We start from the raw sequence: 16743 nt of genomic DNA, 5'->3' as shown, positions 1-16743 counted from the left end.
ATCCATCCATCCACTTCACAACACATCTCCCTTCCTTACCCGACGCACACAATTTATAAATCATGCACACAACTCTGAACTTCACCAGACACATGCTAAAAGCATACTCGGACCTTTTTAAAGAGCGGTGCAACTCTGTAAACACATCTAGGCATGTACCCTTACTTTTACCACAGACTACCTCTCAGAGTTGTCCCATACTTTTACTGCTGACTTCCTCTTAGAGTAGTCCTGTACTTTTGCCATTGGCTACCACTCCTTTACTGCTGACCAACTCCCAGTATCAGACCATACATAACATAACATTTTAACATAGAAATGCAGTCCCCCCCAGTAACATCTCACCTAAAGGATATTTACCACCCCGACTCATGTACGGCGCCTACTCCCTGCGCCATCACTATGGATTATTAGGCATGCAGTATCAAACGAACGGCATTTAATGGCACACATCAATTTACCAATACCAATCCATCCACCCATTACATTGTCATGCTATAAACTCTGCACATAGTTCCTATTGCATACATACTTAATATTGTAGCACAAACCTATACAAGATCTAACAAGCGTTTTGCCCAATATTATCCAACATGGTCATTGACCATCCACTTTCCATCTTGTGCAATGGATGTTCCTAAATGTCAATATTGCATTCCACCAGTTCTAAAACAGCATTCGGCACTGTTGCCCCGCAAACATGTTTCCTTGGAAACACATGGCAGTTTCCTAAAAGTCCATTCCACATTCAGCAGCACTAAACCTTCAATTCCTCATATCGTTAAGACTACCACATCACATTTAAACTTAACCTAATTTTGGGTAGTTTCACCTACAGTACTAGGCCATTTTAATTTCACGCCCATCCACCTACAAAATGGCTTATATGCATCCTCTGCATTGCACGTGTTCTTTTTTCCTACACTCTACTGTGCACTTCACATGTACATACTTTCATCAATGAGGCAACCACTACTAAACATGCATGGAAATGCATATAGCGTCCTCTATCAGGTCCTCCGTCTCCGTGTTCCCAAACACCCAAGATAACTACAGCCAGATTACTATTGCTGAAGTAGTGGGGCATCCAAATAGCAACGTGTCTATGCATCTCTCTGAACCTCATGCTTCCTTGCCAATGCAGCTGGTCACAAAGATGCTGTCAGATGCACATGCACAGAGTCACGACTCGGACAGTAGAGCATACCGCCTCTCCAAACTTGTATCAACATTCCTTCGCTGCGCAGCTTAACTGCTTCACAGAGTCTTGTTGACAAGGAATCTTGTTGACACGGCAAAGGAATCCAATGCGTGGTTATGTTGCTGGGTCCTTTACTCCAGTACGCCGAATGACGTTCCAACAGGATATCATAATTTTCTCCCAACTGTCTAGAGGCATAGACCCCCCCCCCCCCCCGCTCCAACCATTATGCTTCCCAACCGTACACCATCGCTAGCTCACTGGGGCACACAAATTCTTTACTGCACACACATCATTCACCATCACGGGCATGTACAACATTGGTCTCCTTTTTTTGTTTATTTCAGCAGTTTCTATTTCAAGCGTTTCTTCAAGGGATTTGCAGTGTCCCACCATAACGAACACCCTAACCTGCACCTCCAGGGCCGCCCTGGGCGAATGGCAACCACCCTCAAACTTCTTTCTTTGTCCAGTCTCTTCGCAGTTTTGGGGCTGGTCTTTGAGGCAGTCTCCTGCAGGGTGCCCCAGAGTCTGACTACACTCCTCAATTCCCTGGGGGTCTCCTTACCCATGTTCCTCGCCAGACTGTATCTTCTCGCCCTGGGTGATGGGATCTTACATTTGGGGGCAGTGGGTCCTCGCTTCCCGCACCCCGCTCTCCCACAGCAGGTTAATTCTTGCCAGTTCCTGATACTCTGCACACATGGATCTTTTTTGAAGACCAACTCGTTGCCAGTGTTATCAAGGGCACTCTGTGGCACTTCAGGTGTGTTGCTTGCAAGTTCCCGTAAAGTTGTAACATCAGATTTCAACAAGTTACTTAATAGGAGCCCACTGGCTCCCACCACCCTGGCGTATATATCTCCAACTGCCTGGGCTGGAACCTCTTCAAACATTCCCTCACTCATACATCAACAATCTCATAATACAGCATTCTCTCTGATCTCACACATTCCATACATCCATCCAAGAACTTCACAACACATACCAAAGGGTTTAGGGCAAAGTACATGATTATCTGCTTTTTTCACAAATCACTATAGGCAGCCCAATTTAGCAAGTATATGACCATATGTTTGTTAAAAGACAGATCACATTTAGTGCTCAGCACCAACATACAGATGATTGTTTTTGCTTTACAAATATATTAAACTATAGAATTCAAAGTCCTTAAAGAGCCATGACAGGAAAATAGATGAGTCAAACAGTCTCTCCTCAAAGCAAGACATCTTTAAGGCAGTTTTTTACCACACTCTGTTGAGGAGGTATTCACATACTTGGTCGAAAAATATTTGACCTTTTCAATTCGACCAAAATGTTTTGATAGTTTTTTCAGTCAAATTAAATTAAATAAATATATGGGGAGGGGTAAGGGAGTAGGTTAAGGTGGGGGGAGGGGAGTGGTGGGTGGAGGTGCAGGGAGTCTCCCCCCACATTTTTGACCAAATAAATGACCAAAACAATTAAGTCAAATTGGAAAAGGTCAAATAATTACAATCAAGTAGACCTAAACATGTTGAGGATGCTGCAACCACTAACTCTAGGCAGGAGGCCAAAATATCTGACAAGAAAGGAAAGCCAAGCCTCTCTTAAGGCAGGTAGCATGGGCAGGACGACAAGGCTTAACACTCGGGTAGGAGTAGTAGACCGACTAACAGGCACACTCAATCCGCACAAATCTCTAGAAAATACACCACAATAGATATACTAAAAATTGTTTCAAGTAACACATAAAACAATCATGTCAAATACGTAATCTGGTAACAAAGCACAGAAACAAAATATACCAAACATATTCGTAAAAACAGCATTGCCTATAAAAGGTTTTTTCTACAGCGTTATTAGGTACAGTTGCAAGCTGATGAAATTGATAATATGGTGGTCAGCCAATTTTATGCAAGGAGTGTTTGGGTTGTGCAAATCTTTTGGATTCCCTCACTAAGGAGATTGCTAATCTATCGCTCAGGAGAGTTGAGCACTCTATAAAAGCTGAGTATGTCTCTCAGTCAGGAAAATGATTCTAGAAATTCTCAGTTAATGGAAAGAACAAATGGTACTTGTAACTTATCAAGATAGTACAAGCTCACCCAGTAGCCCTTCTTTTGAACCAGACTGTGCATATATATGATACATTACTCACCGTAATCGTATTTCTGATGCTTGTATCTGCTTAGATTCACATGTTGTGCATAGGCCGACATCTAGTGGAAGCTGCGGAGTATTACAGTTTGTTTTTCGAAACTCGAAAATGGGCGTCGACACAGGGCGTGCCAGTAATACTATCCCTAGTGTGACGTCCACTGTACCCAAGATCCCTCACGCGTCTAGGATCCTCAGATTGTATTTTTTCTGACATGAGGTAGCATGAGGAGTAGCGCGAGTACAGATAATCCAAGCAGATAGATAGAAAAGGTAAGACTACAAGCAATCATGCGCCTTCTCTCAGAGGGGAGGAAGGGTGGGTCGCATGTGAATCTAAGCAGCTACAAGCATCAGAAATACGATTACGGTGAGTAATGTATCCCTTCTGAGGCTTGTGGAATCTGCTTAGATCACATGCTGTGCATAGATTAGCGAGCAGTACCAGAAGAAGGAGGTGGGGTGTGAGAAGGGTCATGAGCAAATAAGTGTCTTAGAACCGCTTGTCCCACTTGTGTATCTGCCTTGGAATGGGTGTCAATGCAGTAATGCTGAGTAAAAGTGTGAATAGAGCTCCAAGTAGCTGCTTTGCAAATGGTGTCAAGGGGTAAATTTGCAATGAAAGCCAGAGTGGCCCCAATGCCTCTAGTAGAGTGGGCTCTTGGCGTGAAAGGCAGAGTTCTTTCAGAGAGTGAGTAACACAGCTGGATACAGTTAATAATCCACTTCGAGATGGCACCTTTAGAGACGCGATCCCCCTCTCTGCCTGTAGCTACGGAGACAAACAGTTGATCTGTTTTTCTTAGCTGTCTGGTTTTATTTACATAGTAGATGACCGCCCTACGCACATCTAGGGTGTGTAGTTTCACCTCAGCCGAGCTTTGAGGGTCTTGGAAGAAAGCCGGAAGCTTGATGGACTGGTTTACATGGAATTTTGATATAAACTTAGGTGAGAACCTAGGGTGTGTGCGTAAAACCAGTTTGTCTTTATGGACAGTAAAGAAGGGATCCTGCACTGACAGAGCCTGAATTTCACTGACCCTTCTTATAGAAGTAATAGCTACTAAGAAGGCCGTTTTATAAGTCAGCTGTTTGAGACTGCTTTTATGCATGGGCTCGAAAAGGGGTCCCATGAGCTTGGCTAGCACCACATTAAGGTCCCACCCTGGTGGTGGGTTTGAAATAGGAGGGTGAAGTCTCTTTACTCCTTCCATGAAGGCTTTTACTACTGGTACTTTCCACCACAAGACCTTGCTATGGGAAGTGGTGTATGCCGACAGGGCTGCCAGGTGTACTTTGTGAGTTAAAAACCAATCCTGCATCTAGCAGGTGGAGCATGTATGTAACAATAGTGGAAGGAGTGCAATCAACAGGGTTGATTTGTCTACTCTGGCACCAGATAACAAACCTCTTCCATTTGTCAAAGTAACAGTGCCTTGTGTTTGGTTTCCTAGATTCCTTTAGGATGTCCATACACCTCTGTGGCAAATTGAGATGTCCAAACTCTATGACCTCAGGAGCCATGCTGCTAGGTTCATTGAGTTGGGTTGCTGGTGCACTGTTTGACCTTGGTGCTGGGACAATAGGTTGTACCAGGCTGGAAGTTTGATGGGCTCGCACACCGCCATCCTGCGTAGTTGTGGGAACCACGGTTGTCTTGCCCACATGGGAGCAACTAGGACGAGCGTCATCGTTCATCTTGTTCACCACTTTCCTGATGAGGAGTTGGTGGAAAAGCGTACGCAAACATCCCTGACCAGTTCATCCACAGGGCGTTCCCCTGGGAGTCTGGTTGGGGGAACCTGGATGCAAATCCTGGGCATTGTCTGTTTTCGCGTGGCAAATAAGTCTATAGTGGGGAAACCCCACTGAGAGAAGATATCTTCTACGACCTCTCTGTGTAGAACCCATTTGTGTTCCTCTGGGAGGGAGTCTCTGCTCAGAGCATCCGCTAGGGAATTGAGCTCCCCTGGAACATGTGATGGCAGGAAGATATTCCGTCTGAGTGCCCATATCCAGATTTTCTGGGCAAGCTTGGACAGATTTGGCGAACAAGTCCCTCCTTGCTTGTTCAGGTAGAACATGGCTGTTGTGCTGTCCGTCCGGATTTGCAGGTTTAGTAGGTGGGGCTTGAAGCGCTCTGAATACTGCCAGAAGCTCTAGCAGGTTGATGTTGTTCTTGGCCACTGAGGGAGACCAGAGACCCTGAGCTGTGTGGTGGAGATGGTGAGCTCCCCACCCCGTCAGACATGCATCGGTAGGGACTACTGCCTGTACTTCGGGATCGTAAAAGGGTTTCCCCTGTGCGAGATTCTCTCTTGTCCACCAGTGAAGGCTTTGTACTAGTGTTGGCGAAACAACCACTAGATCATCCCACTGACCACTTGCCTGAGACCACTGTTTCGCCAACCATTGCTGCATGGGACGCATGCGCAGGCGCGCGTGGGGGACCAGGTAAATACATGACGCCATCATGCCCAGTAAACGCATTGCTTTGCGTACCGTTATTTGGTGACCGGACTGATAATGCGGAATTTGCAGTAGTATATTCCGAATTCTTTCCTCTGAAGGAAAGGTCAACCCCTCTTGAGTATCTAGGATTGCTCCTAGGAACTGTTTGGAGGTGCTTGGCACCAGGCTTGACTTTTTCTTGTTGATTGAGAAGCCTAACTCGAGGAGGAGGTTGATAGTCCTTTGAATGTTTGTCCTGCAAATTACTGGGGTTTCCCCCGTTATGAGCCAGTCGTCCAGATAAGGGTACACCGGGATTGCCTCCCTGCGTAGGTGTGCAGCCGCCACCGCCAGTACCTTGGTGAATACCCTTGGTGCTGAAGCTATCCCGAAGGGCAGTACCTTGAATTGGTAGTTTCGACTGTCCACCTTGAAGCGCAAGTACCTTCTGTGCGCTGGGAACATGGAAATATGAAAATAAGCATCTTTCATATCCAAGGTTGCCATGTAATCCCCCTTTTTTAGGAGGGGGATTACCTCTTGTAGCGTAGTCATACGAAACTTTTGGGGCTTGACATAGTTGTTGGCAGGCAGCAAGTCCAATACTGGGCGCATTGTCAAATCTTTCTTTGGCACAAGGAAGTAAGTTGAATAAATACCCTTGTTTACCTGGTGTCCCGGGACGAGTTCTATCGCGTCCTTTTCTAGCAGAATGGCGATCTCCTCGAGGAGAATCTTCTGATGTTCTAAAGAGTGTACTCTTTGTCATGGAGGATGGTTCCGGGGACGCTGCAGTAGTTCTATACAGTACCCTGTGGATGCTGTTGACAGCACCCATCTGTCTGATGTGATCCCTTCCCAAGCCTGGGTGAAGTTGGAAATGCGTCCCCCTACTGGGGTTGCGTGAGAAGGGACCCTGAACTGAGCGTCACTGCTTTGGTGGAGGCGTGCCGCCTCCCTTGCTGGGGCTGCCTCTGCCTTTACCACGACCTCTCCTATTACCCCTGCCGTAACCCTGGGTAGACTATTGGCTGTTGTTCCACTGTGTACCCTGTCCCTGGGAATAGTTAGATCCTCTCTGGGAATTTTGGCCGCGTGGGCGACGAAAATGACTATTCCCTCTCTTGTTAGGGGGTTTATTGGTTAACTGGCCAAGGGACTTGAGTGTCTCGTATTCGTCCTTGGCATTCTTCAGTGCGTCTTCGACCGCCTTACCAAACAGATCGGCTTCCACCGGTTTGTCCAACAATGATGCCTGGGTTTCTGCCTTAAAACCAGACTGCCGTAACCATGCATGTCTCTTGATAACAGTGCCTTCTGCTATCAATCTGCCTGCGTTGTCCGCGGCGTCAAAGGTTGCTTTCAAAATGCAACCAGACACGGCTCTACCCTCAGTGGAGATACGAGCTAACTGGCCCTTTAAAGGTTCAGGAGCAGAGGCTATGAGTGCCGCGACTTCTTCCCACGGATGGCAGTTGTAGCTGGCCAACAGGGTGGTGGAGTTTGCAATCCTTGCTTGATAGGCGGACGTTGAGGCTACTTTCCTGCCGAAACCATAAAGTTTTTTGCTCTCCTTGTCGGGAGGAGCTTCGGACGATGACAAGGGTGTTCCAGCCCTCTTACGAGTGTTAGTGACAACTAGGGAGTCTGGCTTCAGATGTCCTCTTATATAGAGAAGGTCAGACTGGGCTGCCCTGAAAAGTTTTTCAACCCTGGGATTGACTGCTCTGGTGAGGTTCGGGTTCACCAGGGACGGGTCTATTCTTCGCTGAATGGACTTAAGCATAGGGATGGTCTGGGCAACAGGCCTCCTTTCTCCCACTAACTCCTCTGCGAAGTCCCTCTCCTCCTGGACACCGTGGATGTCAATATGGAAATGTTCCGCTGCACGTGCGAGAACCTCGTTTAGGAGGGGTTGGTTATCGACAGGGGAGTCGGTAACCGGGGCTTCGTTTTCTACCGGGGAATCTACTCTGTAGGTTTCAGGGTCTTCCTCTTCCTGGTCCTCATCATCCCCATAGTAGCCCGTCCCGGTTTGCTCTTCTACCATGCCAAATTCTTGGTCCTCACCAAAGGAAGCCTCTCCTTGATACAGTGAGTATGGTCTTGAGTATGGTTGAACCTCGAAGGGGTCTGTAGGCCTCATCGGTGTTTCAAACCGGGGCTTCTTACTCGGGGGGGGGGGGGGGGGGAGGGGAATAGGATCATTAGAGCCTGAGGGTGTCGCCCCTTGTGGATCATAGGAAAGGAAATGTTCTGGATTTTTATCGTAAAAATCAGCCAAAGAAGACATCCTTGACATGACCCTATCTATGTCTTCACTCGACCATTTTTTGGAAGTGGGAATGACTCCCTCAGCAAGTCTCGGGGATTTATCTTGAGTAGATTTGCTGGTTTTAGACATATCAGCAGACCTGGTTTTGTCTGTCTGTTTAGGGGGAGTGGTGTGTTTCACAGGTGTGGAAGAGTGCAAAGGTTGCTTCTTCTGCTGTTTTCCCCCCTCCCCGTGAGTGGAAAAATGTTTTCCCTGTCCTTTTGTGGCTCCGGAGGTTTTCAACGCCTGGCGTTGAGGATCGGGGGTAGGGTCCCTGTCCTTCGAGCATGGGGCCTCGCTGATTTTGATTGCGGGCTCCGACGCCTGGAGCGCGGCCTGGGGGTGGAAGTCGTCTGTCTTCCGACGATCGAACTTCTGTTAGCCTAGGGAGCGAGGCACTCTTGGCAAGAGTGGATGATTGCCTGGAGTCATGCGGCGATCTCGATCGAGAACGCCCAAAGGACACCGAATCGGACCGTTCTGTTTGTGCCTCTTTCCGAGAACTTAACGTCGTTGAGTCTCGGTTGGACTTCGTGTGTTTAGTGTGTGTGGTGTGTGAAGCGCTTGTGTCGCCGGGGGTCTTCCCCATAGCCGCCCTGCCGGATGACCTTCCGAGGTCAGGGACTTGCGCTCGGCTGTCTTTCGACACCGTAATGCCCTCGCCGTCTGAAGTACGGCGTCGCTGCCGTCGCTGAAGGTGCTCTCCGCTGCCATGGCCGCCTGCCTGGCGTGGTGGGCCAAACGCTTCATCGAACGGTCCTGAAGTGTCTTAGGTTTAAACCTACTACACGCTCAATGTGGCTTTATTGACCCTCCCTTTTCAAGTATATTAGGGAATACTTTTAACAAATTGGGAATGGGAAATAAAGTCAAGTACTCTCCCAGTACCATTGTTATTCATAGTTCATTGCTCTTTGCTATACCTTCCTGACACATTCCCGGTTATCAGACCAGAATACTTATGGCTGTAAATTCCAAGAATTGGAAAAAGGGCTTGCCCACATGAGGCAAAGGGAAAAGACCAATTAACCAAGATTAATCAGAGGTAATAAGGAATGGGGTAATCTCCACTATATAAGACCTATAAGTAATAAATGCATGGGCACAATACTATCTTATCATATATTTATACTTCTCTTTATAGACTCCCCAAATGGTTGATCGAAAGCATCAGAACCGAGATTAGTAGAGCTTGCAGTTAGCTTAATGAGCTGTAATGCCAAGATAAGATTTGGACGAGATGACAATAGGAGTTAAAAATTAAAATTCCCATTTGGGTCCACTTCTAATTATTCATAGTAGTGACTCGCATTTGAACTTGAATAAGGGGAAGGTTTTACCATGGCCAAAGTCACATTTAATAACACTTACCTAATGGTATAAGCCTGAGATGATGCAGACATGTTGGACTTGGTGCACTTCAGGAATGTCTTGTGCAAATGATAGAATATACATCGGTGTGATGGGTTGGTCTAGCTACCAACTGCATATTTTATGGTTCTTTAGACATTCTCTCAATTTCACGTCTTCCTTTTTAATTTTGTGCGTTCTCTCTCAGGTGGGTTTGTCAAATATCAAGGCATGGCTAAGTCTGTATTGTGCTGGTTTAAGAAGGATAGGTCTAATGTGCAAATTTAAGTTTAAAGTTACAGAAGAGAATGTTTGGATCTAGCCTAGAAAAAGCCACATTTCTTTCAGCGAAACATCTACAATTGCACCAGTGAGTTGATGTTTGCTAAAGCACGAGATCACAGGCAGATAGGTACGAGTTACAATGTGATTCAATAAGTATCTTGTTAAATTAAAAAACCAAAGTAATTATGCCTTTAATGACTTTTTATTTTGATAGTAATACCAACTGAGCGCACTAGTGTCAGGGGGTTGGAGGGTCTTCACCCATTATGTTTACTTTATACTGTTTGGAGTGTAACAGTTTTCCCCTCAACGGTTGTTGACAATTGAGGATTGATAACACAAGTTCTGGTTTATTATTTGAAGGGAGTATAGTGTTTAACTATTTTGGGTGGTGCTGCACACTTTAACACTGCTCAGCATAATCCAATAAGCATTTTATACATATCAGTTCTTACTAGACATCAGCTGCTCACCTGAATCGCTGCTATCCTGGCCTGATGTGCCTTTTCTTCCCGGATTTTCTTGCGCTCCTCTTCTTTCCTCCGCTGCACTTCCAAGACACTGCCTGACTCAGCCAACTGATGCTGCTTTTCCTTAATGTTCAGACAGTAGCAAGTTTACAACAATTTAATTTCTGCCACCAACGCTACTCTAAGTAAAGTTGATTCCTACACATTGTTCAATACAATCTCACAAGAGGGTTACATAATATCCCAACATATGAAGTCATAATAAAGCAACAGGAATCACCTGTTTGAGAAGGAAAAGATATTAGGATTTGCTACCTGTGCCAATCAGTAAAGTTCTTGAAGAGAGTGGCCAGATCAAAAAATTAGAGGAAGGTTGAGGAAACAAAGCAGAGCACAGGGAGAAAGAAAAAAAAATGAGCAGGACGTAGAGATGGAGAGCTCTGCACCAAAAGTCGTACCTCTTTCTTTGCAGAGAGCATTCGTCGGAGAGAGGCAGCACCCAAACGGCGTCTTTGGGAGTGGTGCCTGTACCAGCGCTGGATGGTGACTGCTGCCTGGTTCACCTGCTGGATAAACCTAAAAACATGAGGAACAAAAGCAGTGAGTGCAAGTGTTAAAAAGTAGTAGATAAATAATATGTATAGCGCTCCTTAAACTGGCTGGAGAATGCACCCCCTTGACTGGTACCATGGCTATCTCTTGTCAATAATATTCCCCCTCTCCCCTTTCTTCGGAGCTGTGCGAGAGATAGGGTCACGCAGTTATCGCTCATTTATGCAGGTCCACTTTGACCTGCTGCAAAGCAGATTATTTTTCTTTGCAATTCCACAAATACAGAATTGCCATGCAGGAATTAAAAAAGGCTTATGATTCCATAAGGATGGAACTCCGGCAGGAAAAAAAAAAAAAAGAAGAGGCTGCTGACCTTCAAAACCTGTCACTGACAGATTTATTTACAATGGTCTTCGAAAATCCACCAAATAAAAATGCATATAATTCTCACTTGCACGGGCCCAGCACTATCCACAAAACTGCCCAGTGGCCTCTTTGCACCGTTCCAGCATGATAAATATTCTGGGGCAGAAACACTTGTGAGGGGAAATGAAGAGCAAAAGCCAGCAAGGGGGTCAACCCAATTCTGTATCTGGGAGTTTCACCGTTAGGATATTTCAGAATCGGTTGTGTAGGGTTCTGATAAGCCAACCTTAGCAGACATGCAAATCATTCACGCAAACGTGTACCCAAACTCTCAATTGGAAATAAGACTGAGAAGCATTAGACTATAGTGAACAAGGGTTTGCTGCAAAGTACTATTAAACACAAGAGCTTGTGAAGCAAAATATTCTTCCCAGAGATAATTATATACATTTATTTAGCAAGATAGATGCATTAAATCAAAGATAAATAAAACAATGGATACACATATGCAATTAGTTGGGTTTCAAAACGGGACACTCCACACTTAAAAAAAACACCCTTTCAATATCAGCATTAACAGCAACCTCAATTGGGGAAGAAGTCAGGAAAATAAAGCATAATCCAGAAATCTGCAAACTTCGGCTCATGGGTGCTTTACAATGCCCATCAGCCCTAAAGAACAAGTTACTTACATGTAACTGTTGTTCTCCAGCATGGGTCTGGCATGGCTTTACATGCTCTTGAATATTCCCTTCGTCAGGCTGGGAATCCTCGGTAAAGAAAAAGAAAAATCTGTTTAGTTTCATTTCTGAACTGTCTTTCTACTAGTAACCAATCACTGGTCTGTGGGTCATACTGCCCCCAGCCAATGACTGCCCTCTACCTAAGCCCCTCCTCTGGCAGCCATCTTCAGATTTGGTAGCACGTAAAGTGGCAGTAGGACCAAGAGAAGAGCAGCAGAGGGCAAGGCGGGAGGGATCGCATGTGAATCCATGCCAGACCCATGCTGGAGAACAACAGTTACAGGTAAGTAACTTGTTCCTTCTCCAGCATGGGGTCTGGCATGGATTCAAATGCTCATGATACAAGAATACTTAGTACACACATGCACAACCACAGGAGATGGCAAGGCTCAACATTAAGCATTTCAACAATTCAACATTAAGCATCTCTTACCTCCTTTCCAGGCTCACCTTCAGGCGAACAGGTTGCGCAGCACTGCCTGGCTGACTCTGGACTCCTCCCTGGAATCCTGGTTGACGCAGTAGAATCCCGTGAAGGTGTGCGTCGACCTCCAAATAGCAGCCCTGCAGATGTCCAGCAGGGGCACACCAGACAGGAACGCCATGATAGCAGCAATCGCTCTGGTTGAATGGGCTCTCGGACGGCCGGGCGCCGGTCGGTTTGGCAACCAGTGACAGTGCATGATGCAGACGGATAACCATCTGGAAATGGAAGCCTTCGAGAGGGCCTTCCCTTGGTTCACAGGTCCAAAGTTCACAAACAGCTGTGATGTCTTCCGAAACTCTGTGCGGTCCACGTAGAACTTCAGTGCTCTAGCCACATCCAGCGAGTGCAAAGTCCTCTCAGCCGGCGATGAAGGCGACGGGAAGAAAACCGGTAACGCCAAGGGCTCGTTGAGATGGGAGTCCGATGGCACCTTAGGCATGAAGGAGGGGTGCATCCTCAGCAGCACCCTCGTCTCATAGAATGTCAGGTATGGAGGTTTATAGGAGAGGTCCTGGATCTCTCCCACTCGTTGTGCGGAGGTGATGGCCACAAGAAACGCTGTGTTCCACGACAGGAACGTAAACGGTGCCGAATGCAGCGGCTCAAATGGCGGCCCCATGAGCCTGGTCAGCACCACGTTGAGCTCCCATGCCGCGGTCGGAGCCTTCACCGGCGGGAACGATCGGAACAGTCCTTTCATGAACTCCTTCACCAGGTGAGGAGACCATAGAGATGACCGCCCCGGAGTTGTGGTGTAGTGAGAGATAGCCACCAGATGGATCTTGATGGAGGCATGCGCCAGCCTGCCTTGGCCAGCGATAGCAAGTACGGCAGCACTGGAGGGGCCGTAATCCACAGAGGGTTAATCTTGTGTGCACGGCAGCAGACAGAGAACCTCTTCCATTTGTGTCCATAGCACGAGAGTCAAGGACGCTGACAAGTCCAGAAGGTCCGGAAACCAGATCTGCCTCATCCATGCCGGTGCAACGAGGATCATCCTGCACCAGGATCATCTGAGTTGACTGTTGAGTCGCAGCAGCAACGGCAACGGAGGGAGCGCATACAGGAATAGGACGTCCCAGGGTTATGAGAAGGCATCGCCCATGCTCCCCGGCTGGGAAAACCTGCTAGCGAACCTCCGGCACTTGGCGTTTGTCGCCGTTGAAAATCGGTCGATCTGGGGATTGCCCCACCGTCGGAATAGGAGATCCACTTGATCCTGCTGCAGTTCCCACTCGTGGCACGAGCGCAGCTCCCTGCTGAGTGAGTCGGCAATAGTGTTCTTTATTCCTGTCAGATGGAAGGGTACCAGGAACAACCCTTGGGCGACGGCCCAGTACCACAGATCCTACGCTTCCTTGGATAGGGCTGGGGATCTGGTGCCACCCTGCTTCCAGATGTAGAACATCATGGTGGTGTTGTCGGTGAAGACCCTTACCATTTGGCCCTTGAGGGACGGAAGGAACGACCTGAGAGCCCAGAACACGGCTCAGAGCTCCAGGACATTGATGTGTAGTGACCGCTCCTCCGGGAACCAAAGGCCTCTTGCGTGGAGATCTCCGGTGTGCGCCCCCATCCCTCCAGGGAGGCGTCCGTCGTCACCGTCTCCTGGTGTGCCGGGGTCTGGAAGTCCATGCCCACATCTAGATGCGCGCGGGTGCCCCACCACCGGATCGCTTGGTGAAAACTCTTGTTGAGTGAGATCCTGTCTTCGAAGCTGCCCGCCGCTTGCAACCAACGGGCGTCAAGGAACTCCTGCAGTGGTCGCATCCGTAGCCTGGATAAGCGCACGAGGTAGATGCACAAGGACATCATTCCGAGTAGGGACTTGATGGATCTCGTCCTGGCCACGTCCATGGTGAACAGCCGATGTACCTTGCCCAGGGTGGCCTTCGTCCTTTCCTCCGACGGTGAAGCCAATCGTGCCACTGTGTCGAGTCTGGCTCCCAGAATCAGGGCGTCTTGCGACGGTACCAAGTGGGATTTTGCGAAGTTGATTGAGAATCCCAGATCCATAAGCAGTTGGATGGTCTTCGCTGTGTGATCGACGGCGAGTTCCCTTGACTTTGCTCGGATGAGCCAGTTGCCCAGGTAGGGGTAGACGTGGGTCCCCTGCAGGCATAAGCACACCGCCATTGGTGCAAGACACTTGGTGAGCACCCTGGGCGCCGACTTCAATCCGAAGGGAAGGGCCTTGAACTGATAGTGTCGCCCTTGGACCACAAATCGTAGGAATTTTCGATGTCCGTTTAGAATGGGGATGTGGCCGTTGTTGAAGAGCGCCCAAGGACCGAGCCGTCTCGGTGTCCGCCTTAATAGCCTGCAGGGACTCGTCCACTGTCTTGCCGAACAGGTTGCTCCCGTTGAAGGGCATGTCCAGAACCCTGGTCTGCACGTCCTGGTGGAAATTGGTGGCCTTGAGCCAACGGCGCCGGCGAAGGCAAACGTTGCCCATCTGATGAAAACCGGTGTCAGCGAGGTCCGCGGCCACCATAATGGCGTGGTCCGAAGCCACCTCGCCTTCCTGTAGGATTTCCAGGGCCTCAGCCCTCTTGTCGTCCAGGAGGAAGTCCAGGAAGGGAGCGATCTTGAACCACAGCTACCTGTCGTAGTGTGCCACAATCGCGAGGGCGTTGGCCGCTTTAAAAGTCGTCGCCGCCGACGAGATGACCCGTCGTCCCAGGGCGTCCAGATTCTTCCCCTCTGCGTCCGGGGGGTGGGGGGGGAACGTGGAAGTTGAGGCCGTCACCCTTGCCGATTTCTTCTTGGCCGCCGCAGAGACCACTGAATCCGGGAACGGCTGTGCTCTGAGGCACATAGGGATGGGGCCCGGGACCCAGTACTTCTTCTCGTACCGGTCTCTTAGCAGGAGCCGTGGACAGGTTCTTCAGGAGTGCCAGCCCCTCGTCCCAGATGTCGTCCAGTAACAGGACAGTCTTCCTCTTGGCCTCCCGTTGTTGATAGTGGAAGCTCTCCTTCTGTTCTTCGGAGCAGAGCTGGAAGAGCTCAGATGCCCTGGCGATCATGGCGTGGAAGAAGCCAATTTCGTCAGGGGGGGGGGGCGGCGAGCCCCGAGGAGGTGCTGATGGGAGGTCCATTCCGTCGTCACCACCGTGTCATCCGTCCCCATCATCACAGTCTCCGTTCCCGTCTCATCCCTCGGTGGAGGGGATGTGGGTGAAGGCTGGAAAGGGGGGGGGGGGGAGGAGGATGGACTTGTCTCCTCTTGTTAGGTGGGCTCCCCGACGGTCCAGGCTCCGCTGGGTCCTTGTCTCCGTACACAGGGCCTGTATAGCCATCAAGATAGCTCCTGAATTGTCCCCTTGTACGGGCACCGGCTGCAACGAGTCTTCTCGATAGGCAGAAAAGAAGAAGATTCCCTCTGGGGTGGCAGGGAAACTCTAGCCCCTGAAGCCGTCTCCACTGGGGAAGCCTCCGTAAGGCCGCCACGACTCCTTCAATCAAGGCCTTAGCCGGGTGAATCAGGACCTTCATGACCTTGGGCAGGGGGGCGTTGTCTGCACGCATGGTGTGAAGCCGTGAATCCGCCGTGCTCCTGCCCAAGATCCTGAAGCTGCCGACACTACGGCAGCAGAATCGAAATAGCAGCTATAAAAAACTAAGAGGCACGTAGCGGAACCTTATTGCTCCACGCGGCTGAAATCCCAGTGGAAATCGGAGCTGGCAAAGAGGATAACGGAGCGTTTGAAAAAGCTCCCCTATGGCACCCAAAATGGCGGCTCCCAGCGCGGAGGACTGTGAGGGCCGGACTGGGCGGAAGCAGACGAGATTGTGAATGTTTGCCCTCCGGATCGAGACGCACGGCAGAACCGCAGAGTCCTGAGCTGAGACCCCACGTCTAGAGGGGAGACCGACCCCCGCCGGCAGACAACATCGAGGGAAGCCTGGAAGCCTGCCGAGGAGCTTGCGTGAAGACGAGACGGACAGACGGAAGAAAAAACCTACCCCTTCGAAGACGATTGAGGTGAGCGGAGTCAGTCGACTGGGGAGCCAGGATTGCTGACAGCTGAGGAGCGGAGACGGGCGCTGCATACCTGGCGGGCAGGTACACGAGCAGTCCCGAACGGCTCGACACAGCACATGGTTCCTTAACACATACAACTGGGCCCTTACCTCGCACCTGGAGGGCAGACAGCTGAACTGTGATCAGGATTACAGAGCTAAGGCCTGCAGCCCGCCCTGTCCATCTGGAACTCTCCAACGGGGCCATGTCGCCTCCTAAGAACAGATCAAAGGTCGCCACGATGGACGCATTCACAACCGCATTCTCGAGGCAGCAACTACCGCAGGAAGCAATCCCTGCGGCGGACCCACCACCCTCGGCGTTGGACCCCGAGACGGCCAAATTTTGCAGGCAATTGCAG

The 16743-nt window shown here is 49.2% G+C and overlaps 1 protein-coding gene across 3 annotated transcripts in view; it reads right to left on the bottom strand.

Moving 5' to 3' along the window:
* The window catches only part of CEP131 (centrosomal protein 131), a 1227592-nt gene that overhangs the window by 1040388 nt on the left and 170461 nt on the right, over positions 1-16743 (bottom strand). For all 3 annotated transcript variants that reach the window (XM_069655164.1, XM_069655163.1, XM_069655162.1), the window contains 2 exons: positions 10669-10786; positions 10214-10333 (listed from right to left, as the gene is read on the bottom strand). In XM_069655164.1, coding sequence (XP_069511265.1) covers positions 10214-10333; positions 10669-10786 — 238 coding nt within the window. The remainder of the gene's footprint in view (positions 1-10213; positions 10334-10668; positions 10787-16743) is intronic.

This window comes from Ambystoma mexicanum, chromosome 3q (genome assembly GCF_040938575.1).
Source record: "Ambystoma mexicanum isolate Mex_15411 chromosome 3q, UKY_AmexF1_1, whole genome shotgun sequence".
Taxonomy (NCBI): Eukaryota; Metazoa; Chordata; class Amphibia; order Caudata; family Ambystomatidae; genus Ambystoma; species Ambystoma mexicanum.
The sequence above is the reverse complement of the archived record's forward strand: the minus strand, read 5'-3'. Positions and strand labels throughout refer to the sequence as shown.